This window comes from Odontomachus brunneus, unplaced genomic scaffold (genome assembly GCF_010583005.1).
Source record: "Odontomachus brunneus isolate Ranch 3 - 2012 unplaced genomic scaffold, Obru_v1 Obru_scaffold_002, whole genome shotgun sequence".
NCBI lineage: Eukaryota > Metazoa > Arthropoda > Insecta > Hymenoptera > Formicidae > Odontomachus > Odontomachus brunneus.
In genome coordinates, this window is record NW_022639452.1 from 3,298,123 (window position 1) to 3,323,784 (window position 25,662).

At 40.1% G+C, this 25,662-nt stretch overlaps 1 protein-coding gene across 3 annotated transcripts in view; it reads right to left on the reverse strand.

The window, feature by feature from the left end:
- The window catches only part of LOC116841716 (fat-like cadherin-related tumor suppressor homolog), a 483,336-nt gene that overhangs the window by 136,853 nt on the left and 320,821 nt on the right, over positions 1-25,662 (reverse strand). Inside the window, exon 4 of one of the 3 annotated variants that reach the window (XM_032810041.1) lies at positions 45-2,486. The exons of the other annotated variants lie outside the window; for them this stretch is intronic. Coding sequence (XP_032665932.1) covers positions 2,479-2,486 — 8 coding nt within the window. The 3' untranslated portion in view covers positions 45-2,478. Of the gene's footprint in view, positions 1-44; positions 2,487-25,662 lie in introns of those variants that run through there. 3 annotated transcript variants of the gene reach the window in all.

A 25,662-nucleotide genomic window follows, 5' to 3' on the forward strand; every position in this document is an offset into this window, starting at 1 on the left:
GGGGGGGGGGGGAGTGGGGAGAGAGCTTCCAGCTCGTGTGATGACTTGCGGAAAATCAAACATCGCGGTTACTTCTTGCGGGTCCGGCGGGAGAAGAGAAAAAATTCGGTAATAAATAGCAGTACATTAAGCGGGATTACGAGACGAGAAGACGGACGTGAAAATTGTCGACCCTTTTACGCTGTCCCAATAACACACGGCGACTTAAGAGGGCTAATAATTATGGTGCGCGGTTACAGTGATCAGGCGATGCGTTATAAGCTTCACTTGAGTGAGCGCACAAAAGCACCACTTGCTATAATACGATCGCGTCCTGATTGCGAGCGCAGCTCGCCATTGAAGCGCGGCAAAAAAGCGTCGTGCGTGCGCGAGAGAGTGGCTCTTGCGAAACACGGACAGGCCCCCTGACGTGTAAAAGAGTATGATTTTTTTGCTAAAGCTACGGACGCGCGATGAGGCAACGATGATAATAGTCTTAGGAAGGTGGCTTATCGCGATTCGCGAGACAGAGAAAGGGAGAGAGATAGCGTGTACGCGAGGCGTGCACGACGCCTTTATTCGCCGAAACATTGAGTAACCCCCAACGACACGTATACAGAGACCAAACATTTCTTCACAGAGTGAAGTTAGCATTATTGGCAGTTCAGACAGAGTGAGCAAGCTGTTTTGGGGTTATTCCTTTCCCACTACAGCTCAGAGCGATCATATTTCTAATACACTGGGTGCGGAAAATGTATTGAAACCTTTAAATATCTCGTTAATAATGGACTTTTGAAAAAAAATGACAAAAGTGATAGTTTAAAAAATTTATCAATTAATGATATTTATTTGACTTTGGAAGAGCTTTGAAAACTCAATCAATCAATCTATCAAGGTTAACTTTTATTTTTTTAACGAAATTATATGATTTTTAATATAAATCGATTTCTCTAGTTTTCTGCAAAATCATCGAGAAGCGAATATTTTATGAAATATTTTTCATTTTATCTCGATACTTTTTAATGCAAGATGTGGAATATCTTGTAAACTATTTATATACACATACTTTTCGATAACTTCAACTTAATACTTTGTAGGTAGAATTGTAAGAGAAATCGATTGATGATATTAATCTTTGCACACTGATGCATGAAAGCACCTGTAGAACGCATAGGAATTTTTTTATGTATTTCTATGTTTTCGTTATAACAATTAATTTAATTTGTCATTCTATAAACAAAAGTATTAAAGTGGAATTGTCAAAAAGTGAATAATTTACGAGATATTTCATATCTTGCACTGAAAAGTATCAGGATAAAATAAAAAAATATCTCGTATTCACTTTTCGACCTCTCTCAATATTTTTATACGTAGAATGACTTTAGAAATCGATGTAAAAAGGCCATATGGTTCCATTTAAAAAACTCGAATTGAAAAGATCTTAGCGCGTCCACCACAAAGTCAAGCCAATAATACTATCAAATCCTCATTGAAACCTTAACACTTTTTTTTAAGACACTCTTTCGTATGATGTCAAATTTGTGAGATATACAGCTGTTTTCATTAAAATAGAGCAACCCTGTACACTGTAGCACAGTTTTACAAAAGGAATGCTGGTGAGTGTTATAATATACGCCTCCGTTATCCAACATTGCGCACCGCCCGTCGTTGCCAAGAGATTTTCAAAAAATTCTGACATCTTGGATGAGACCTCGCCTAAAGAATTTATCTCTATCGTATCGCGTCCATTCCGTTAATTAATGTCTCGATAATTATCATGGTTGCGTAGTTTGCAAAGTGGCAAAGGATTTCTTCGTTTAGTTTAATGAGTTTTGCCCGCACATGACCGGACGAACGATTCGCACCGGACGGATTCAATATACACCGTTAGTAACTTCAGTGTACACGTCACTTCACACACAAACGCCACGCGCTGCTCACGGCATCAAGTTAAACCACCGGACGAAATAAGCCCGAGGGAAGACAACGCGTAATCAGCGAAGGGGAGATAATCGATTTTGGATCGACGACTTCGACGGGCCTCGTCGCTTGGCACCCGCAAAGTGACGACGATATTCATCACTTACGCGCGAGTGTGCCGTTGGGTCAAAGGTGTCAATTAAACAGAAATGGCACGCTAATGAACCTGAAAAGCCACCCTGTAATCCGGCGCGCACCCGTTATTAGCATGTCACGTAAGTGGTTTTCTTTACCCGGTAACTGCCCAAGAGATAATAATTGGCCGCGAGACCGGGAGCACCGGGCGACGCCAAAGCGAGATATTATCCCACGGACGCGCCAGGGACACCTACCTCTACCTAGGCGGTTGGCCAACTTCAAGGTTGTTCTTGGAATCATTCCGGAAATCTCGGCATTGTGCACGTGCGCGCGCAGTGTGTACATATGTATATATATATGTATATATATATGTATATATATATATATATATATATATATATATATATATATATATATATATGCAGTACATCCATTTTGGAGTCACTCACCTGGAACAGAAAACGGGAGACGGTGATAAGTATGGAGAACATAATGCGCCCTAAAACGCGATGCAGCAGCAGCCGCAGCAGTGGGGCGGTTTGCGTTCGCTACCACGCGAATCGGGATTACGTTAAATTCGTTCTAGACGGGAAAAAAGAGTATTTCGTGCGGAAAGTTTCCGTGAGCACGTGAAGCAGGTAACGAGTATGTATGTAGGCAGGCAGGTAGAAGTAAGTAGATACAAACGTGCTGGTGAGCGTCGCGCCACCAGTTCGCTCCGTTATTTCCATATCTGTGCTACTACCGCGTGCATTAATCAGCGGCATTTATTTTTTATAATGCAACCTGTCACGTTTCCGATGACACAAAGCCGACCCCGTCACGGCGTATCGGCCCGGCGTGGCGATTACTTTCTGAGGCGCTGTCGAGTCGAGCCGAGCGCGTTGAACCGCCGAAATTAACTGTCAATTACGTGTCACGTCGTATATTACAAATACAACACGCGAAAGAATACGAACTGCGAGCAGCAGTACAGCAGTTTGCATAATTCATTGCGCTTACTTTCGTTGACTTGTTTTGTTACGTTGCGGAAAAGCGCAACGGAACCGTCAGTCAATCAGTACCACGCTAGGGTGCGTTATAATTCTGTTTTATTAAACTGTCACGAAGATTCTATCGACCGTGAAGTTTTTACCTTTTTCATTATTGTTGACGTCTGCGCCAAGCGTTTCATAATGGTTGAAATTGGAATGTAATTTTTACTCAACATATTGTGGGGCCTATACGAAATTTGGGACGATTTTGACGATTGTTTCCAAGAAGCGGTAGCGCTGAAATATTGAGTTCATGGTTCTGAAAATAGATGCGAGAGATAAGAAAGCGTACTATTATTCGCTTTCTCGACGCGTAAGAAAAATCGGCCGAATAAGCAAACGCAGGCAATCATTGTGACAAATCTGAGTTGATCTTCAGAATATGGTCAGTCGACCAATTGCCACACATTGACGTGTGATTCCAGAAAAGATTATCTTTTTGCGTTACTTTTATTTTTATATGTGGGCGAATATCCCTTTTCTATTACATATTCTAAATATATTATCATTTGTTACTTTCATAGAAATATTTCGCAATATGAGTTTTATGATATCATTTATTCTAATTTATTATTTTTATTAAAATATTTTGCAACATGAGTATATATATCGTAATATATATGTGTGATATTTCAAGTTCTTGATAGATATATGCGCTGCGTGAGAATAAATTTATAAGGACTTGTGGTTCTGCATATTAAGGCGGGTTTGCGTGTTGCATAAGGAATTTGTGGAATGTGTGTCTGTTGTTTATTCGGAATACTTCCGGACCCGGGATGTGCCGAGGTTGTATAGCTGTACACTGAATGATGAGACAAATGAATTATAGAAATTGTAGGAGAAGCGAAGGATGTGTTTGTCTATTGTTTTTAGGTTAATAGATATGGAAATTTCTAATAAAGCAGCTTTCTCTGCAATTGGCACGTTTTTGTTTGGATGTTTGTAGTTTAAGTAAATTGTATATTTTATTAGGTAATTCAGATATTTTTAGATAAATTGCATATCTGCTTTTTATTTATTTTTATTTGTAGTTTAGGTAAATTGCATATGGACGTATCATACCAAATTATAGACAGGTGTATAGAAGGATTGGTAGGTTTATTGTATAACACAGTAATACACTCTGGACGAAGGGAAGAGGATCGATTTATAAAGAGAATAAGAAGAGTTAGCCGTTGGTTGGCTTTATTGTATTATTGATATAAAGAGTAAGTCTGATATCTTTTAAGACGAAGTGGTCGGAATATTAAAAGAACTATAGTTGTCGCGACGACGTTTTCTTTCATAATTTCATAATTTCTTTTCTAATTAATAAATTAATTCAGTTAATAAACACATTCAGGACGTCGGATTGACGTGTCGCTGAAAGAATCACGCATGACTCGCCACTATAAACGCCGCGATAAACAAACTATAATTAATAGCTTTGTTTCTCGTGGCGTACAATTGCCGGTAATTAATAAGCTACAATCTATCTGGCAACTATAATTAACTCAACTTCCTTGTAACCGTAATTAACACTCTCGTGGCTATAATTAACGGCTTTGTTTCTCATATTAACTCCGCTAAGTTTACGCTCAATACCCGACACGGGAATTTAAATACGTGTAAAGGCTGTGCTGATCGATAACACCGGCATGCGGAATTATGCACAGATTATTCCAGGGTCAAAAGCGAATAAAGCGAGGAAGGAGGTCGCCTATTAAGAAGCCCCCACACACGCCCTGAAAAAAGAATATATATAAAAATACTGATACTAATTACGTAACTGCTCGCCGATCGTAACGAGGGGGCTGTTCTCCGCGTTCGTTATAATGTCCGCGTATTATTTATTAACGGAACACTGTCGAGGCTATAAATACGGGTATTTCGTTCGACGTGGTGCATAACGAAGCTGACTCGAAAATGACGACGTGTCTTAATTGCATTCCTCAACTTTCATCGCGCGGCGTCTCCTCCCCCGAAACAATTAATTACTTCCGGTGATCAGCGGTGCGCTGCTCGTTATCCCGCTGTTGTTAACTGCCCAAGGATATCGGAATTTTTGCGCTTCACCCGACGGGGATATTTTTCTTTCTTTTTTATTAAATTTTATTTTATTTCTTTTTTCTTTCATTGAAATGTTAAAACATGCGAATGAACCGATTCAACTGTTATTTTTCTAAGGTTCGGCTAGGAACCTTAATACCCGAGGCATTTCTCCCGCGGTCGGCGGGCTGCACCTTATAGCCGTATCACACTAGCGACTCGCGACTGCGATTATGTCTCTTGACCAATGAGAAAAGCGGAAGCTAGCAGTTTCTTCCTGACTGGTCGAGAGACATAATCGCAGCCGCAGTAGCGAGTCGCTAGTGTGATACGGCTATTACACATCACATCTTACTCAATAGTCGGATCAATCGAATCGGAGGTGAATTTATCCGATCGAGAAATACGCGAGTGATATTCCTCGTGCGCGATGTTCGTCCTCTACATTTCCGATAAAGGCAGATCAAGAGCCGATCTTTCGCATCTGCTTGGTCCGGAAAGTCGGTCCCTCTTCTTAGACGGTTGTTCGCGGAGTCTCCACGGCGAAGACAAGATGAAACGCCACAACTGCCGTACACAACGTGATGTGCTTAAAAACGTATTATTAAAGCGCTCGAGTCGTATGCTCCAGGATGAAGCTGTTATTCTATTCATGGGGTCAAATTAAAGGTCGGGTTGTAATCGCGTGTAATGACGAGGCGAATTGAAGTCTGCATAATCGCTGTTACAGCGCGACCGGCTCGCCTCCAAAGAGCCTAGCGCGGAGTCAGAAAAATATTAGTATGACGCGAGCGTTTCTCGTTCGCATGCAAATCCGGCCCGTGCGTTCATTTGCCAAATGTTCGGCTTCAATGCAAATGTGTCGCTTAAGGAATCCCCCGCCATCTAATTGTCGTATACGGCTAGGTGTAATGTACGGCCGAGCAGCTCGTTCGCATCGCGCAAATGTTTCCAAAGACGTTGTTTAAAAACAAGCACGTTAAGATCTTCTCCTCGTCGGGCAACGGCGCCGATTATGCATGTAACAGTTAAATGCTTTCGTCGTCTCGTCGCTCCACCTCGCAATAAATTCGCGTTATTCATGAGCTTATGCGTTTCGTGAAAAGTCGCGAGCATAGGGGATGAGAGGAATCTCGTCGCCTCTTCTCCTTCGCTCTCCTTCTCGGCGAGGGATTCAAGCCGGTGCATCAGGAACAGATTCAACGAAGGCGAGCGGGCGGGCGCGCGCGCGAGCGAACGAGCGCTGGTCTATGAATTTTTGAATGAAATCTACCAGCCCGTAGATGCCGCGGAACTTTCCGTCGAGGATGCTGAACAACTGTGAATTATTCATGTAACTGTATCATCGTTATGCTTCCACTGTTTTCGCGGCAACTTTATTTTCCGCGCCGAGCCGCCCTGCGGCGCGCTCTGTGTCGCGCCGCGACCACTTCCTGGCTTCTACCGAACCCGACGTGAATCCCGTTTCCCGATAACGTAGCGAAGGATTTAAGCTCCCGTGGTTGGTCTCGCAACGTCTCGCGTGTGTCCCGCGTCTCCATCCTCCCACGCGGTGCCTGTCAAAACGAGATACACTCTGGCGCGGAGAGAGCAAGCCTGGCAGGTGTCTATCGCGTTGACTTGGTCGTTTGGGGGAATGTTCGGGTGTCACTGCGTGTTATCGTGCAGGCGTGAAGCGTGATCAAAGACATAAACGTCAGAAAATTCCTCGATCGCTCCGAGGAACGTGATAAATGTACTCGGTTGTTCAGGTTCTATTTGCATTTCGATATCTTATAAGTCACCGCTGATCTACGCACACATCAGGCTAGACCCCACGCTGTCAATAATATCTAAGGCTATATAATGTCGAGATATCAATAATCGGGTTATGAAATATTCAATCGAGAAGAGTATGAAGTAGAGGATACCGCGGGAGTAGATATCATGTATTTTAGAATTTCGAAGCTTCTTTCATTTCTAAGGCAATTAATTGTTGTAACTGACTACAAACATGATAGAAGCAATCTTTGTCTATATATTAATGCCCGCCAAGACACTGTTAACCGTCTATTTTATCTTTAATAATCAAAATATAAATATGCAGCAACATGACCATTTTGTCCTAATATCGGGTTCAGTTTCCTAGTAGCAGTGTAAAGAAGGCTACATATAAAGTAAATATCCTGATTAGTAGTTCCAGAGTCTAGTTTCCTAGTAGCAGGCTACATATAAAATAAATCCTGATTAGTAGTTCCAGAGTCTCCGCGAAAGATCTCCACTGCCTTCCTACCGGCCTTTACTTATGGGCCAACTTTATCTCGTCCGCCTATATCTTCGATTTCAATCATTTTATGAATGACAATTATATTTATTAACAGAAACAGTATATACGCTTGCAAAAAATTTAATTTTAGAGTCGAGAATTTACATTGCTATTAATCAGTTTTTTCTATTTTTTAACTGTAATATTATTCCAATGTTAATGAAACTCAGGGAAAAATATTTATGTTCTAAAAGAACCGTTTCGCGATTTTGTACCCACTATTTCTCTCAAGATAAATATTAAAAAACACATAACAACATATCGCTTAATAATAATAATAATTTTATAATAACAATTTATTAAATATAATAATAATTATAATTATAATAATTATTATAATATAATATAATATAATATATTATATTATATTGTTATATTATTATATTTATATTATTATTATTTAATATAATATAATATTATAATAATAATAATGTTATTCAGTCACAACGGAGAATATTAATACAAAATTTCGTGAGACTCGAAAATTTACTTTGCTATTAATATAACTCAATTTTTTCTATTTCTTAACTGTAGTATTATTCCGATGTTACTGAAACTCAGAGAAAAGTATTTATGTTCCAAAAGAATTATTTCGCAATTTTGCACTTTCCCACTATGCCTTTCAAGATAAATACTAAAAAAAGTACATGAGCAACATACTTGAAACCATATAATTCTGGTCTCTCCTAAACGTTACCGCCGCAGCGTCGAATTATTTTACTTATTTAAATATTTCGTTGAAATGGACAAACGCACATATAAAGAATTTCAATGTAAATATAGACTACAAATATAAACGTTGGTTTTTTTAGCTAGAATATTAGTTTTCAATTCGAAAATAGTTTTGTACGTCGGTAGTTTTTTAAGTGTTCGGCTGATTTTCTCGTGATTTTGACGATTTTACATGTTAAGTACCTGCGTAATTGACCGTTGTCCACAGATGGTCAGCATCGTGAATGGTAACGTGCGAACGTAAGCGTTCGGAGGGACTGACGGTATCGCGCGCCGAAACAATAAAACGAGCGTGTGACACGGAAAAGCTATTTTAACTGTTTTTAGCTTCAAGCTGCTGTCAACTATCTGCATCTACGTGCGAACGTAGTAACGCGCGGGCCGTATCCGAAATATCCATCTCCGTGAAGCATTCATTCAGGTGGTACACTGTCGCCACTTCAACAATGCGCGACTGAAACCCGGCAATTGCGGCAAACTTTTTTGTCACTTACCGTATTTTTATCGGGCCAAAGAGATTATTGCTATCTTTGGTTAATTGCTATTAAAGGTACCGAACTCACAACAAATCCGATGCATTGTTATGACGGAGATCTTTATCGCGGGGATTATTTTCAAATGTCGCTAACGTGGATTATTATTTTATTCCTATCTTATTTACCTCTTTCTCAAAAATCGTAAAATAAATTGTGTAGTAAAAATATATATTGTAGTTTGTTTGGGATGGTTAGCTTATTGGGATTACTTTAATATCAATAAAACTCGAGATGAAGAGTCGATCTGATGTGGAAAGTCAATTCACCTCTCGCACGTTACAAGTCCAGAAAAATATTCGGTGCTCTACTACTGTCGGACATTATTGACCTTCCGTAAAGTTTCATATTCGCATTAACAACCGGTTCTTATTTGCTTTTCTTCTTTCACTTGGTTGTATTTTCAAGGGCCGTGTTTATATATTTTGTTTATTCCTACTGCTCAGGGATTTTTGTAAAGAAGAAATTAATAAAACAAAAAGTAAGTTCTGAGTAAGATAACAATCCAATTATTTAACATAACAATTTTCATTCATTTGTATATATTTGTTGAATTTTAAAAGAAGCTGTTAAAAATATAACAGTTTTGAAGCAAAATTATTAGAGTAAATTAATTGATTCTAAGTAAAAAAATAATAATTAGGGACGTGTAAGTTCCAATTATAAATCAGCAGATTATTTTGCGTCTCTGTAATAGATTATACAATGTCCAATTTTATTAATAATGTCCATATTCATATTGTTTTAGTCTACTAAGAGATACGTATACTTACGCGATCGATTTAGTTGAGTGGAGACGATATTATCGTAAGGACTGATTCGATTGAGTTTTAAGTAGGCCTAAGTAGGCTCAATCGATTCCTCGGAGTCCAATTACATGGCAAAACTGTCTTTATTTTTGCCTTACATGCTTTGTGAATGGAAATATTCTAGCTCAAAGTCCAAAATCGCCAAGTTTTCGATTTAGAAACGCGTTGTTGTCGACCAAATCCTGCAATGTCTATACTTCTTACTTGTCTAATACTTATTTAATGCTTCTTACACCACCAGACGGCGGCGCGAGTAACAAACGCGAAATGTGTGTCTAAATGTCTAAGTCAATAGCTTTCATGAGAAGTTAGTTGTTGAAAGTAATTGCATCTCACAATTCTGTACATACGCTCTACAAAGTGTACAAATCAAACATATCTTTTTAGGTAAATGAGAGCCAACGTTGATATTGAAGCGAAAACTAATTAAGCTAAATGTTGGGAGGATAATAATATTTGACAATGTCAACGCACGGATAGGTTTTCCTTTATAATGTAACATGTTACGTGGTAAAACAACTTTCCATATCAAACCGAGAGAATCCTAATTTTTAATATATTAATATTAAATCACCCCCTAATTAAATCTTCATCAATTTTTTATTACAGCATTAGCTTAATTAATTTTCGTTTGAACGGCGCTGGCTCTATTTGCTTTAAAAAGATATGTTCGATTTAAGCTGTAATTGCATCTCTTGCAACATGTGTAACGGATTACCCTTTGACTGCTCGGAAGCGGAATGCTCACTGTGCGGAAGTATAATTTTTTAAAATAACATGTACACTTGGTTACTAAACGGTGGCCACATATTTTTCCGAGTGAAGTTGCAGCGCTCCCGGTTGTCACAATTGAGAGACACTGCTGATGCACCCGCGCTGTTAAACAGTTAATAAAGGTATATGTTTAAACCTTCAAAATCCACAAATTTAAACCACGAGAGGATAATAATATTTCAATGTTATACATTTATTTTCACACTCTGTCACTTCGACATCTGTTATAACTGATCGTAGTGCGAACGTGTCAGCAGTATTTCTTAATGTGACAACCAGGAGCGCTGCATTTGGAACAGTGTGCAGCCACCGTTTAGTAATCGGGTGTATATACGTACACAATGAGATTCCGTACTATATCCGCACTTCTCCACACGCTTTCTACAATTTTTTTTTACTACTTCCACATATTTCTTCCGCATACTATCCGCGTATTTTCCGTACTATTTCGGTACTGTTTCTTCATCTTCCGTTTCTCCTTCTTTCCGTTTATTTTCCGCATCCTTCTGCACATTCTGCACGATATACGTACACTCTCCGCATACATTCCGAACTACTTTCGCACAATCTCCGCATCCCACATTCGCACACTCTACGCATCCTTTCCACACCTCATCCGCATGCATTCCGTACATTTTTTTCCGTATCACACTTTTGCACACTATTTGCATTCTTTTCACATTTTTTCCCGTTTTTCGGGAATTTCCACTCCATACTACGTCCGCACATTTCCGCATCCTTTTCATTGCACATCCGCACACTTTTCCCATTTTTACTGTGCTGCTTTCGCACTCTTTCCGTACTCTTCTGCACATTTTTCGCATGCATTACGCACTACTTTCACGTCCCTCACCACACACTTGTATCCCGCGCGTCCTTTCAGTACTATATCAGCACTCCTTTTGCGCCACATCCGCATTCTATTCACACTCGTCCGCGCATGCCGCATACAGCATGTGCACTTTCCGTAAATTTCTTAATAATTTTCTTCACGTACGACACGCACATTGATTGCGTTCAGCGAACATAACGGTTGCTGAACATTATTTGAATAAAAGTATTTATGATTGATACATACTTTTAAATCTATAAATCATATGCATTTTCCAAAGTCGATAATTCCACTGCGTTTGCTAAACGCAGACATTCACTTCATATGCTTTCGTAGACTCGTCGCATTTTACTTCTCTCATTACATATTCTGTGTTCTCTTAGAACAACTTCCCCATCTTTTCCCTATTACATTCGCACTATCTCCGTGTTCTTTCATATTATTGTATACATTTTCCACATCGATATCTCATATAACCACACTCTCCCTGCGCTTTCCCGCAACTTTTCCACAAATTGTAGTGATTTTTATGCACCACATCAGCTTTATCTCCATACTCTTCTACAAGAGCTGAATACTAAGATTATTTTATAAGATAATTCTACGACTTTATAGTCATATTATATATACTAGTCTTTTATATTACGCAAATTAGAAAAGAAAATATAAAATAACTAACAATTATTCCATTTTAACATGTTGGTGTAAAGTAAAAAAGTGAAATTTACACAAAATTATTCTTTTAAATAAAGGTAAGAAAGGCGTCAAGTGAACGCGTTCCCTTGATGGAATAAAATTAAAACGTTAAAATAAAATATCGTAATTTAAACTTATATGTCTCGATGATATGATATCAGAGAATTAGGTCACAAATGAAAGAATAACTGCTATAAAAATATTAATATTGGAAATAAAAAGTTACATTTTATAATAGCCTTGTTTTATATAAAATTACGGATAGCACAACTTATTCTTTAAAAATCCCACAAATCTAAAAACTCAATAAAACAAATAAAATTCCAGAGTTTCTTTCAAATCTAAATGTAACAATGGATTTAACAGTTGTAGGAGTAATTTTAGAATATTAAAAATGCAAAAGAATGCAAAAGAACTAATGAATATAAATTTTCCATATTTTTTCATTATAATGTGTAGCTTTTGATATATTAATGAAAGAGTGGGGACAAGTTTGACCTGAAATTGAGACACAATTTCTAATTTGGAGTGTGTCATTTTATTACTTTCTTATTTCCATACTCTATAATTCTACTGATTATACGCTCGTTACTCGGACGACGATAAGAACGTTTGTTTCCTCTCCTGTTCGCGGCCCGAAGAGATCTTCGGGATGACGAGTGAGATTTTCCACAGGCGTATGGTAACAGTACGCCTTAGGTTAACCATTATTGATTCAAAGCCGTTCAAGGACCAAGAGCGAGAGGCTCGGACACCTTAAGAGGGAACCCCATAAATCTGTAATCTTGATCCTCGTTTTCCGTCTCTCCTCGCCATTGCCCTTCGCACTGTCTACCCCACCCAGAGTCCTCGCGTACAATCCGCTCGACTCCATACATTTCCAGGACTCGACGCGTGTATCGGGGACCACTCTCTCACACCCGCTCTCGTCTCCACCACCCTGTGCCCTTCTCACTCTCTCTGTGCTGGCGAGACTCGACGGAACTTCCCTCAGGAATTTCGAGTTGGCGATTTATGCCGGAGGGCTGTGGCTTTTGTGCCTCGCCGCCTCGAGCATTGCGCGCATAATTTCAATATCGCCGCATTCAAAAACGTCGCCGTCGCTCGGGACCGCTACTTCGTGCACCAGCGAGAGACCAACGCAAGATGCATCGTCGTGTGAGAATTCCATTTTAATTTCTGCCGATCGTATTAAGTCCCATTTACCTTTCTTCTCCCTCTTTCCCCTCTCTTCCTTTCCTTCTCTCTCTCTTTCTTCCTTTCGTTGGATCGCGAAGATAACATCCAGCCGGTGACGTAGCACGCGAGGACTCGTTTCCGAGTCTTCTTCCCTCGCGGCGACCTCCCTTGGCGTCGTCGGCGCGGCTTATCGCGCGTGGCGCGACATTAATTCCCGTTCGAGCGCGGCGTTCGTAGAGGAGAATTGAAATTTGAGCGGAAATTAAGCCGATGCTTAACATATATGGCCCTTACATCAAACCGCCTCTTTCTCTCTCTCTCCGTCTCTCTCGTCGCGGGCAAGAAACACGGTCCGTCCGGTGCGCCGCGCTCGCACCGATGAAACGCGGCGGAAATGCATTAGTCGACCTTCGATTTAATTAACGAGCGTGCCTACGTGCGTTTAAACGCGTGTCGCGAGAGGCGAGCGCGTAAGATAAACGGATGCGTTCGCCAACTCGTTCGTCGAGCGGCGAGCGCTCCTCGACGTTCTCTACGGAGCTTTAGCGCGCGAACGATGAGAATTAACTGCCACACTTATGCATCATCATCTACGAGTTGGTACGCCGCGAACGAAAGTCGACGGCGGATTTCGACGATTTATGGTCATCCCGCTTGTCTTGATTAATCCGTCGGAGATCGGGGATTCCAGGTGCCTGCAGTAGGATGATAAACAGGTCCGCATCGGCGAAACGCGACTCGCAGACGCGTCTCTTCGATGGAAAAATTTCGCGACGCCAGGTCGACCAGGTAAACAGCGGCGTCGATCTTCTCAGACAGAGGTTTTTATTTACCAGCACAGAAAGGAGGGTATGACTTTTAGGCGATTTGGGGACCGCTAGGTGAACGCAAATTTCCTATTTTTTCCCGTAGAATTAAAAAATCGGTCTTAAAATTACGCCAAGTAAAGGGAAAAATGGTTATAGACATTTAAACGTTGATTTTCCTTGAAAATCATGCATTTCCCAACACTGCCATCTTAAATATCTTTGACCTTTTTAGAGGTGCTAAATCTTACGTTACATAGGAAACTTATTTTCTCAAAACGATAATGATATGAGAATATACTCTAAGCAGCAGAGAAAAAGCAGCAGTCAATTAAAAAAATAGTAACTATCAAAATAGTACAAAAGTGATTTTGTAGTCCAGCTTTTTCAAGATTATACAGGGCATTAATAAACGAAAGCATATAAGGAATCTCTTCTCGAGCAGCTTTCGCCGCTCAAATCACTTCGTTTAAGGCAGAGCTCGGAATTAGTTGTCCATTTCGGCTGATTGATTGCTGTTTAGAGTATATTCTCATATCATTATCAAGTTTTGAGAAAATAAGTCTCCTATGTAACTTGAGATTTAGCACCTCTAAAAAGGTCAAAGGTATTTAAGATGGCAGTGTTGGAAAATGCATGATTTTCAGGAAAAATCAACGTTTAAATGTCTATAACTATTTTTCCTTTTACTTGGCGTAATTTTAAGGTCGATTTTTTAATTCTACGGGAAAAAATACAAAGGAAAAAATAGGAAATTTGCGTTCACCTAGCGGTCCCAAATCACCTAAAAGTCATACCCTCCTTTCTCAAGATTTTCCCAGATACAGCATAGTCTCCGATTGGAATATCCAAATTTGCTTCAGAATTGGTTATCTCACTATACCAACTGTCTTCTTCTTATATCAAACGTGGATTCTGTGTTTATAATCGAGACAGAAATACTATGAGAATTCGCGCTCTTTCAGTCGGTAACTTGCCTAATGAATGAATGACGTCATGTTTAACATTAATATTTTTTTGATTGCTATGGGAAAGCAGGATACTGGTTGAAATGAATTTAACTGCACGTACAACACACCGCGCATAGATATTATATACCTGAGATTTTCCCGGATACCGCACAAATTCCAATTAGAATATCTAAATTTGTCCCAAAATGAGTTATCCTACTACGATACCAACTGAGAATTCTATTCTTGTCCCAAAATGGATTGTCCAACTACGATATTTATTAAGTAATCCCATTCTTGACTCAAAGGATTCTCTGTCTGGAATTGAAACATAAAAATAGAAACTTGCGCTTTTTCAGTCAACAACGCCGATTTATGATCTTTTATGGTATCAAACAGAGAATCCTATTTTTATATCAGCTATTTGGTATTTGATAGAAAAAAAATATAGAATTCAAACAATAAAATATTTTAAAACACTGAGTATTTTATGGAATTATTTGGAAAGTCAATATATGTTTTGTTCATTTCTTACTAGAATGAGAACTAGAAAAAACGTTGAGAAAGCTTTGGGTTTTCTACTTAGAATTGCGTGATTAAAACATTACACTTACTGTTTCAACAGAACCTATAATTATTTTTGAGAATCTCACTGGACTTCAATTAGATCCCAAGGGATTTTCTATACAGCTCTTGGTCCTTTTTTTTTTCTTTCTCTCGCAAATCGCGTGCACGCACGCACGATTTTAGACAGTGTAGAAGCGCGCTCGAATTCTCAGGTAGCGCCTATCTCCGAAATCTAAATAAAATTGCCGGCGGGAGCGATGCGCAGCACCGAAGTGATGATAAATATTTACGTGTATTTTGCGAAGATGAAACAACAAACACGAGCAACGCGGTAATGAGATGACGTGGTAATAGTGTTTACTCAAGTTCATACAGAGAGAGAGAGAGAGAGAGAGACGGAGAGCCTGCGGAGTGTGCTTTCTTTGTATGATAATGTAATTCGACGTTCCTGAGGCAAACTTCGTAACGGCACGCGTAAACGTTGTTGTAAGGAAACGTACGAAAATTTGCTCCAATGCGAGGAAGTACCCTCGCTAAATGCGAATCTTTTAAAGTTCGTTCTTCATGAAAACCTCAACGACGTACGACGAAGGTTTATCTAATTTCTGAGTTTTGCTCGTCAACACGTTGATGTACGTCGTGCGATTTCTTTCTTAGGCAAGATTTCTTAGGCAGGATTTCCTTTCTTGATCTTTGCCTCCTTATAAAAATTTCTAGATTCGTACATTCTGCACCAAGTACCATCCACAATTGTCAAGTTGAAATAAAATTGTACTCCATTAAAGCTTTGAATTCCCGAGTCGAAATTTTGATCCTACTTTCAATCTTACTATTCTATTGAACATCTATTTTGATATTCTGAAACCTATATCAATATATTTTGATTTTATTTAACCTCCGATTTTGATCCTATTTTTAGCCTCACTATTCTATTCAATATTTATTTTGATATATTCTGAAGCCTATAATAGAATCTATTTTGATGTTAAAGAAAGTGAAAAAAGAAATTTCAGATATCACCAAAGTAAGAGAGTAAATTGTATTTTAATTAAATCTAGAATTAAACCTACTTTGCTAACTTAGTTTCTATTGGGAATTCAAGATTTAACATAGGCCCAAAATTTCGAATCGGGTTAAACGACTGTATTTGATATTAAACGAAAGGTCCGTTTCCAAGTACACACTGAATAAAAGCTCTATCTAATGAAACTCTGTATAGAGAGAAAGACAAAGAGAGAAAGGAAGGAAAAGAGAAGGGAGAAAGTCGCGATACTGGAGCAGCAGGACTTCATACGATAAAGTTCCCTCATATCGCGGCGCCGCAAAAATACGAATATATTATTAGAAGCCATAAGCGTTGAACCTGCAGCTCGCGGCAATTGGAACGTATCCGTAACAGAACAGCAACGGTGGTAAAGACGATTTATTATTTAATTACACTGATTAAACCAGCATTAGCTCAAAGTCGTCTCCGCAACCGGATTAAACGTCACGTCGCAAATACGACGGACAACAAGAGGAGAAAAAGCTACGTTACGTCGCCGCGTGCTCGCAAAGAAGCAATCCGGGCGCGCGGCACGGCACCGACGAGCCCAACGAAAGGAAGAAAAAGGCGCGCATCGGTCAAGGGTGGCTTTTAACTCGGGCCGGCCTGGAAAACCGCGTTACAAATTACCGGCTGCGCTGGAGCGCGAATACCGTGGAAGGTCAAGCGTGGCTCTCGCAAGCGCCGTGATGCCTTTTGGGGGGTGTTATATACGTCGTGTACGCGCACACGAGAGAGGAACGAGAGAGACAGGCGGGAAGGCGGAGCAACGCAATTACCAGCTGCACCGCGAACGAGGATGCGATTTATTTTGCTAGTTTAATGTCTTTCGGCGTTGATCATAGTTGCAAGATTGCAAGGTAACTTTGGCCGCGCGACCCGTAACTCGGCGACGAAAAATGTTAGAGGAAGAGAGCTGCGCCTTCGCCGGTGCAAGCTCGGGTAGAAATGAATCAGGGTGGGCTCCAAGTATATAATGACTGTAATGTTCAAAAGACAAGGACAAGGATGTTCAAAAGTAAACACGTTTTTATAGGACCCAGATATGGTCAAGATAGGCAAATTGTAAATAGGATTTTACGAATAGACTATAAAATTGATACTGACATGGATGCCTGAAATAGACATGCCTTCAGAGGATGCAGATATGGCCAGATAAGCGAATTCTGAATGGAATTTCGCAAATAGGTCATAAATTGATGCTGACGCAGATGCTTCAAACGAAGTTTGTGCTAATAAAGCTCGGTCAGGAGCAAATTAGCCAATGCCTAAGTATCTAATGGGTCACAGGGATGCCCAAAAATAAACATGCCTTCATAGGACCCAGATATAGTCAAGATAGGCAAATTCTAAATTGAATTTCATGAATAAACCATGAATTGATACTGGCGTGGATGTCCTAAATAGACACGCCTTCGTAGGACCCAGATATGGTCAAAATAGGTAAATCGTGAATGAAATTTCGCGAATAGTTATGAATTAATGCTGACGCGGATGCCACAAACGAGGTTTGTGCTAATAAGGCTTAGTCAGGGGCAAGTTAATCAATCCCTGGAACGGTTTCAATGAAGAAACAATTATTTATTAAGAGTTAATGATTGTTAATTATAAGATATGCATTTTGATGAATATTATTATATTTTAAATATCTTAAATAGTTACTATATTTTAAATAATAAATAGTTAAAAGTGTACGAATATGAATTTTTGTATTACTAAATTTTTTGTGAGTTTGAAAAAGAGTATGAATGGATAAATAGTCAGAGGAAAAGAGACCAAAGATGTTCGATATATTTTGATAATAATAATGTTATACATAATACAAAAATTGTAATAAATATTATAATGTAAATTACAATAAAGTTTTTAAGAGAGATTGCAATAAGCATGCTAAGAAAGGATTTATTATACCTTAAATAAATACATCAGAATACGGTCTCAATTTGTTATTTTAGTCAGAATTTAGTTAGGCATGTCAAAATAGGGTCTAGTCAGATTTATGAAAAGTCAAATCTATGAAAAAGCGCTAATTGAGAGCATTGTATGTCTGCGTAGGGTCCAAGTGGACTTGTCTTTATAGGGCCTTGACAAAAGTAAGGAAAAACTTTGTCTAGGCTCTTTTTAATCTCTGTTCTAAATTTTTACCCGAGAGGTAAGAACGTGCAGCGTCCGGGTTTTCGCTATTAAAGACTTTCGTTAAACGCGCGGGCCGGAATGACACGCGGTTCCGTCGAAGGCCGGGTCCGCGCTTAAGTGCTGTAAGTCGGAATGATATTGCCCCGCGAGAAGCGCGGAACTTCGTGCTTTATTAAAAGAAGGGTTTCAGGATAATTTACGCGTTCGTATTCACCTCGCGACGACGACGACGACGACGACGACGTTGCTGCTGCACCTAGCAGCAAGCGCGCGTTTAATTCTGATTTATGTCTTTAATACGAGGATAACGTTCCACGTCGTATGTCAGACAAATATCCGTCGTTAGGGGCGAAAAGCGCGAGTATCGCGACTCCTACTTCGAATCGGCCGCTGCCCATAGTTGGACGTGTAACACGCGCTTTCTGGTGGTATATCGGTCGTGTGTATCGTTATTGCATGATTTATCGACGCGCCGGAATTCTCGTTGCACTCGAACGTTACCATTTTACGATGCATTCGTGCGATGTTGTAAACATGTCTTTGTTGCGTTCAAAGGTATCGAATCGTGCGCAATGCTGCAGCCGATAAAGCACGACGATAACGGCGGCTGGCGTTATCGGTTTATAACGGTGTATAGACGATTTTATTATACGTTTTACGTATGAAGTCTTGCGACGTCAGCGACGTTATTAGCTTATCGACAGAGGAGAGCGGATCAAAGGGAGCTAGAGGGGAAAAAAAAGGTGGCGCAGGAAATGATATTGGCCGACCTCGTTAAAGATAAGTTAACGAGCCACTGCCGGCGTGACGGCGCGACCTCCTAATCCGCCTTTAATTAGAGGAATTTATTTTGAACCACATATGAAACCCGATCATAATTGCGCACCGCGAGTGCCTCCATGCCGACAAAGCGTATCGAAAGGCAATTAATTTCCTGCCCGATAGGCTCGACCCAGTTTAACGATTCTTCGCTCCTCCTCGGCGAGTGCGAATTTTTGTCGTGTGTGGATATGCAAATGCGCGACGTCGGATCAATATTTCAGCGTGTGCGAAAATTGACTTGTGTGACTCGCTAGATTTAAGGATACACAGACCTTAGTCGTGACGTGCTCGATTTGCACGGAGGATTCGTGCGAACAACTTTGCGATATTAACAGCTCGAGATATGGAGGGGAAGTCCAAACGACATTCGCAAGCGGGTTAATTGCACCGACATTCACTGGCGTTTTTTTCCACGCGCGCGCTTAACGACGACAAAAACGACGAAAAGCACCGAACGCGTATTTCCAGCGTCCAATTCAAATTTCTTTTTACGCGAGCTTTGCCGAAGCAGTCTGAAAGAGGAGCGAGTTTTTCGACCAAACGCCACTAATTTCACGGTGCCCGGTTCTTCTTCCGTTCTGCCAGATTCAACGGAATTCAGCGGACTTTTTTTTTCACGGCTCTTACGTGAATAAAGTGCGGGAGTGCACGAGGGACCAGAGCCGTTGTATTATTCCCTGTAGTTACACACAGAAATACGGAAAATCGTTGGGAACAGCGGAACGCGAGAGTGTTCCGTTTTAAACACGACGACGGCAAGTATGCGATCGCAAAGACCAAATTAAAGTAAAGAAATTATTGAATTATTCTCCGGTGTCGCGGTCGAGCGAACGGTGCGCAAGAAAAAAGTACGGCGAAATCACGTCGTCGCAGCTAGTTTCCCGAAGTAATAAAGTTCTTCGACGTATAATTTAATAAAGCTTCGCGGTCGGACTTTGGGCGAGCGAGCCCTTATTTGTCTTCGAATTTCAACCACTGATCAACGAGGTAGGAAACCAGCTCGCTTACAAACTTTTGACAGGCACCGCAAGCCGCCACCAGTGAAATGTGACTGCGTAAATCGACTTTTGATCGAGTTCTTTTTTGCGACGGACTTTTATCCTCCCAGATAAGACATCCGATTTCTCGCCGATGCGACGGATCTGGCGAAAGCGGATGGAGCCTGTAAAATAGTGGGAGAACGCCGAGTTTCGCGCGAATTACGACCATCTTATATCGATGATCTACATACCGTTGCAGTTTAATCACACTCCCTGACTAGAAGTTCATCCCGTAGTCTTAATCAGGTTGATCCTAATCAATTATCTGGTTAGTATAAAGTGATGGACCCTGCTGAGTTATGTACAAAGTAAGTGACGAGAACGAAAAAACATCTTAAAAGTGATATTTCGAACTGCCAGTTGACGAGAAAATTTACTTGATACAAAAGTTCTGCGGTTTGTGTACGTATTGCACGTGTATTTGTATGTATTTGCTCCGCTAACAAACATTTCAAGGAACTCCCATATCTTTACAACTGAATTTAGAAATTTAAAAATATACGAAAAGCTTGCAAAAAGGTTTCTACATATGCGTGGTTATCTTTCTTGCTAGCACAATAAAACAAACAGAGTACATTTATATAGGATGTCTAGCATAAAATATACAAAACTGACACAGGAAATATATGAAAATGTGTAAAGATAGAACACGTCAACCTAAGCACGAGGACCACTGGCATTTTGTAAATAACCATGCGAAATTTCGAGTATTAAAAACAAGAAAATTAGCGAACCCGAGCGCGTGACGTTGTGGAACGAGCTCTGTTAACGCGAGATCTGGGTATCGATTATGTATTTTCTCCTCTAGTGTGAACTCGTGAAAAGTTTCACGTAAAAATTTTTACCTGTCTATTGTTGGGAATATTCCATGATTGCAAAAGTCGTTGAGTTTACGTGAAGCTTTTCGTTTTTCACATTTCCGTTTTTAGAAAAAAGCTACATCATCGTTAATTTCATCGAAAATGATTAAAATGCAATTGTTTCTTAGCAATATGCGTACAACACACTTGCGATACATCGAAAATATATATCTTCTTTTCTAGTCTGAACTCGTAAAAAGTGAAAAATTTCACGTGAAAATTTTTACTTATCTATTGTTGGAAATATTACATGGTTGCAGAAGTCGTTGAGTTTACGTGAAACTTTTCGTTTTTCACATTTCCGTTTTTAGAAAAAAGCTACATCATCGCTAATTTCATCGAAAATTATTAAAACACGACTGTTTCTTAGCAATACGCGTACGACACACTTGCGATATATCCAAACAATTGTTTCCACGTCACCAGTAACCTTATTCTTGCAACAGCTTTCAGCTGTTAGTCGACATCTATTCATGCTAAGATCGTGTTTCAGTCATTTTTTATGAGATCATGCGTTTATACAGCCCGTTTCATAACATCGCGCGCTCTGATTCGTCAATTTTTTTCATTAATATCTCTAAATTTTATATTTCTCTAATATCTTTTAGGTTTTTATATTAATAATATTTCATTAATATCTCGAAATTTACTTGATTTGCAAAATGCCAAGAGTCTTCGTGCTCAAGTCGACGTATTCTACTTTCACACATGGTTTTATATGTTTTGCGTCAGGTTATAATAATTGAAATCAATAACTTGTTACAATGACTGAGTAGAAACCTCTTACAGGATCCTTCTGTCCCTGCAACAGAGTTCTTTATCTAGTCCCTGTTCTTACCAGGCAACAAAAAAACTAGTTACACTAAAAAATTTGTATTCTTTTTCATAACATAACATGATAATCAGGATCTTATTATTAATAATTATTAATAATTAAAACCCGATATAATCACATTATACTAACCAAACGACTAATTTGGATTAATCTGATCAGGACCATGGAATTTCTAATTGAGTCGTTCTAATTTATCCTGGTAAACTGCAAATCAATATCAAAAAGAATTGATCTCCGCCGCAATATTCTCTGCTCTAGTAAGTTATTCGAGCATGTTGCTTCACGAGTGACAGAAATATGGTGTATTTCTATTACGTAAGAACATTATTTCCTGAGCTCGCACAAAGGAGCAATAAGTCGAGACGAAGAAATAGCGACGAAAGTCGGAAATGGGCGCGAAGCCGGCCTTTCAATAGGCGTCGCAGGCAAATGGCAGCGACACGCGAGCGTGCATACCGGCGTGAACCGCGTTCTCGAATCCGTAAAAAGCCTCCGTCCTTCGTCGTCGCCATCGTCGTTGTCGTAGTAGTAGTCCTCGTAGTCGCCGTCGTGCCTCGCCTTCTCGGCGGCTTATTATTCCGCGGTTGTCGCGCGCAGATACCTTAAATCCGGCATGTCAAACACCGTGGCCCGACGAAGGAGGTGCATGTCTCGCTAGTCTCTCTAACTGCTGGGTTTTATTGTTATTCGAAGCGACGTCGCTGTCGCCGTCGCCGCTCGCTCTCACCGACGAGAGTCGCGCGCGCTGTATTTGCGATTCGTCCCGGTTCGACGTTTGCTCTCCGCGTTATTCCGCGTCGAACGTCGATCCACGTCGAACCGGGAGCTTCCGGTTCTCGGTAGTAACGACGTTTCGCTGCCACACGACGCGCGCTACAATGAATTTCGGCGCTATATTTGGCTAGGATCTACACGACGCGTGATTAGTTTGCGCGCTCTCCGGCTCTCTCTCTTTCTTTCTCTCTCTCTCTCTCTCTCTCTCTCTCTCTCTCTCTTTCTCTCACTCGCACTGTGCTTCATAGGCGGTGCAAACGCGCTATTCTATAGTCGATGATTCTTTTATCTTGGTCAGTCGCGAAACATCGTGATGATTTTATTTCGTGACGGATATTATTGCAAACGAGAGTTTCCCACGTAGAAATTTCTCAAGATTTCCCCAGATGCAGCACGAATTCCAACTAGAATGCTAAAAATTGGTTATCCTACTACGAAACTAATTTGGAGTCCTATTTCTACTCCGAACATGTCTAGAATTAAAACAAAAGTATTTTGGGAACTTACGCTTTTTTCAGTCAGAGTAATGTCGGCGCGCGCTTTTGTGGTACCAAATTCATAGATTCATAGATGGGGATAGATTTCTAATCGAGACGTTCTAACTTATCTTGGTGAACTCACTGTAAATCAGTATAAAAAAAAATATGATGAGCTAATAGAGCTCATCCCACAACATGTCGCGCGCTCTGTTTCGCCAATTCTTCATCATTAATATCTCGAAATTCCACGTGGTTGTTTGCAAAATATCAGGGGTCCTCGTGCTCAGGTTGACATGTTCTACCTTCACACGCGGTTTTGTATGTCTTGCATCAGACATTCTGTATGTCAGCTTGTCGCACGATCGAATGCACAGAGCGTAAATAATACATGCGAATCAAATCATATGCTTATCATGTAACAAATCGGAAGTCGTGATACTCGTGTATCTGAAATTTTTATGAGCACGTCCGTTATGAGCACTGCCTGTCGGGCTTGATCAGCCAAATGGAATTAACTTCGGAGCCATTATAGCTCGTTTATTTCGGCTACCGTCGACCCACGCGCATTTCGAACAAATACTTATACGGGTGCAAAACCCCGAAAAAAAAATCGAAGCTCTGCCATTAAACAGCTGTGCATACATAGGCTTTTACGAGTGAAACGATGGGCGTGATGCGCGTTCGCGCGGGTCGTAATGTAATCGAGAGAACCGGGCAGATTTGCGCGAGCAGTATTTACGGCATAGATGACGCAAATCTGTATTTAAATCCACGCAGAACCAGCGAAATCTGTCCGATGAAAAAATGGCTCGCTTCGGCTCGTAATGTTTAACTGTTCGATTGTCCGCTTAAGTGACAATCGCTGTTACCGACTCGAACACCGGCAATCCACAGCGCCAATCGAGACCGATGATGTCGGATCGACTATTTATGAGACGTCATTGTTCTCCGATAGCGGCAATTTGCACGTGACACTTGGAAATAATTGGATCGACACCGATGAATATTAGACGCGCTACATCCGCGATCGCGCGCGCGTTCTACGCGATACGTGCGTTTTATGTGTCGCGCGGCGCGATAAGGAAGAAGACGGCAGAAAGCGTCAATTAATTATCGCGCTCGATCGCGCGTCGATGAGCGTGCCTTAACGAGCGACTACACGCGAGAGAAATTACAAAACGCAACCGAGGAGGACGTGCGAAGCGATGTGGAACCAGATGCACATTTTCAGGCGATTGATCACTCATTTGTCTCGGCCCATGTGCGACATGAATTAAGCACGCTTTCTAATAAAGACGTATCGCACGGGAATTTGTAAAAGGTGAAAGAATGTGACCAATAGATTTGTAGAGAGACTAATTACTAGGTAAATTACAAAAAACGGATATAACTTTATTAATTGCAGAGAGGTACTCAATGCTCGGTGATCAACAACGCAATAACCTGAATTCCAATACATATTATGTGCAGCTTTATTAACTTTTTAATCCGAATGCTTATTGTGTTGTCAAAACTTACGAATAACACTCTATTGTCCTTGACCAACTAATGTATACAAGGTATACCAAATCATATTCAAATTTCGCGAGAGCGTAAAACGAACTAAGATGAACAGAAAAGTCTTACATGGTTTTATGATATTCGCAATAATTATCGAGATTTTAATTAAAGAAAATTTGCAAGTAAACATGCGTGATATGGTAGAGCAATAATAGCAACAATTGCCGTAGTGTGCTTGTTTATTAGACCAAATTAAATAAAGTTATATATCATTTTGTGCATAACTATGTAGATTCTTACACTGCAAATCTGAGTGTGTTACTTTGAAATGCATAAACGTGCAATTGGCTGAATTTCTTTTTACATGTTTCTTACTGTCTCAAGTCGCATCACTTAACACGCTCAAACGTATAAAATTCTAATTTATACATCGTAAATGTATTGAATGACGTAATTTAAAACCGCAAAAGACGTGTGAGAAGAATCTCAATCAATTACACGCTTATGTGTTTAAAAATAACACACTCGGATTTGCAGTGTAGTTATTAATTAAAGTATGTTATCGCGCGCAATCATGCGCCGACTTTCTTAAAGTAAAAACTAAAAATCTACGTAATTATTTGCAGAATGTTAGAGGGCTTTTTTGTGCAATATGACCTCGTCTATAAGCACAAGACGACAGGCGTCGCTGTCGCAACTCGTCTGCCGTGCAGCGCGTGATCGTTCATCAATCTTCTTTGATTAATATCTTGATAATTATTGCGAATATCGCAAAACCGTATGAGACTTTCTTGTTCACTTCACTCCGTTCTACGCTCCCGTGAAGTTTGAATATGGTGATCCGGGACACCTTGTATATCACGAACTAATTACCTAACAGTCTCACACG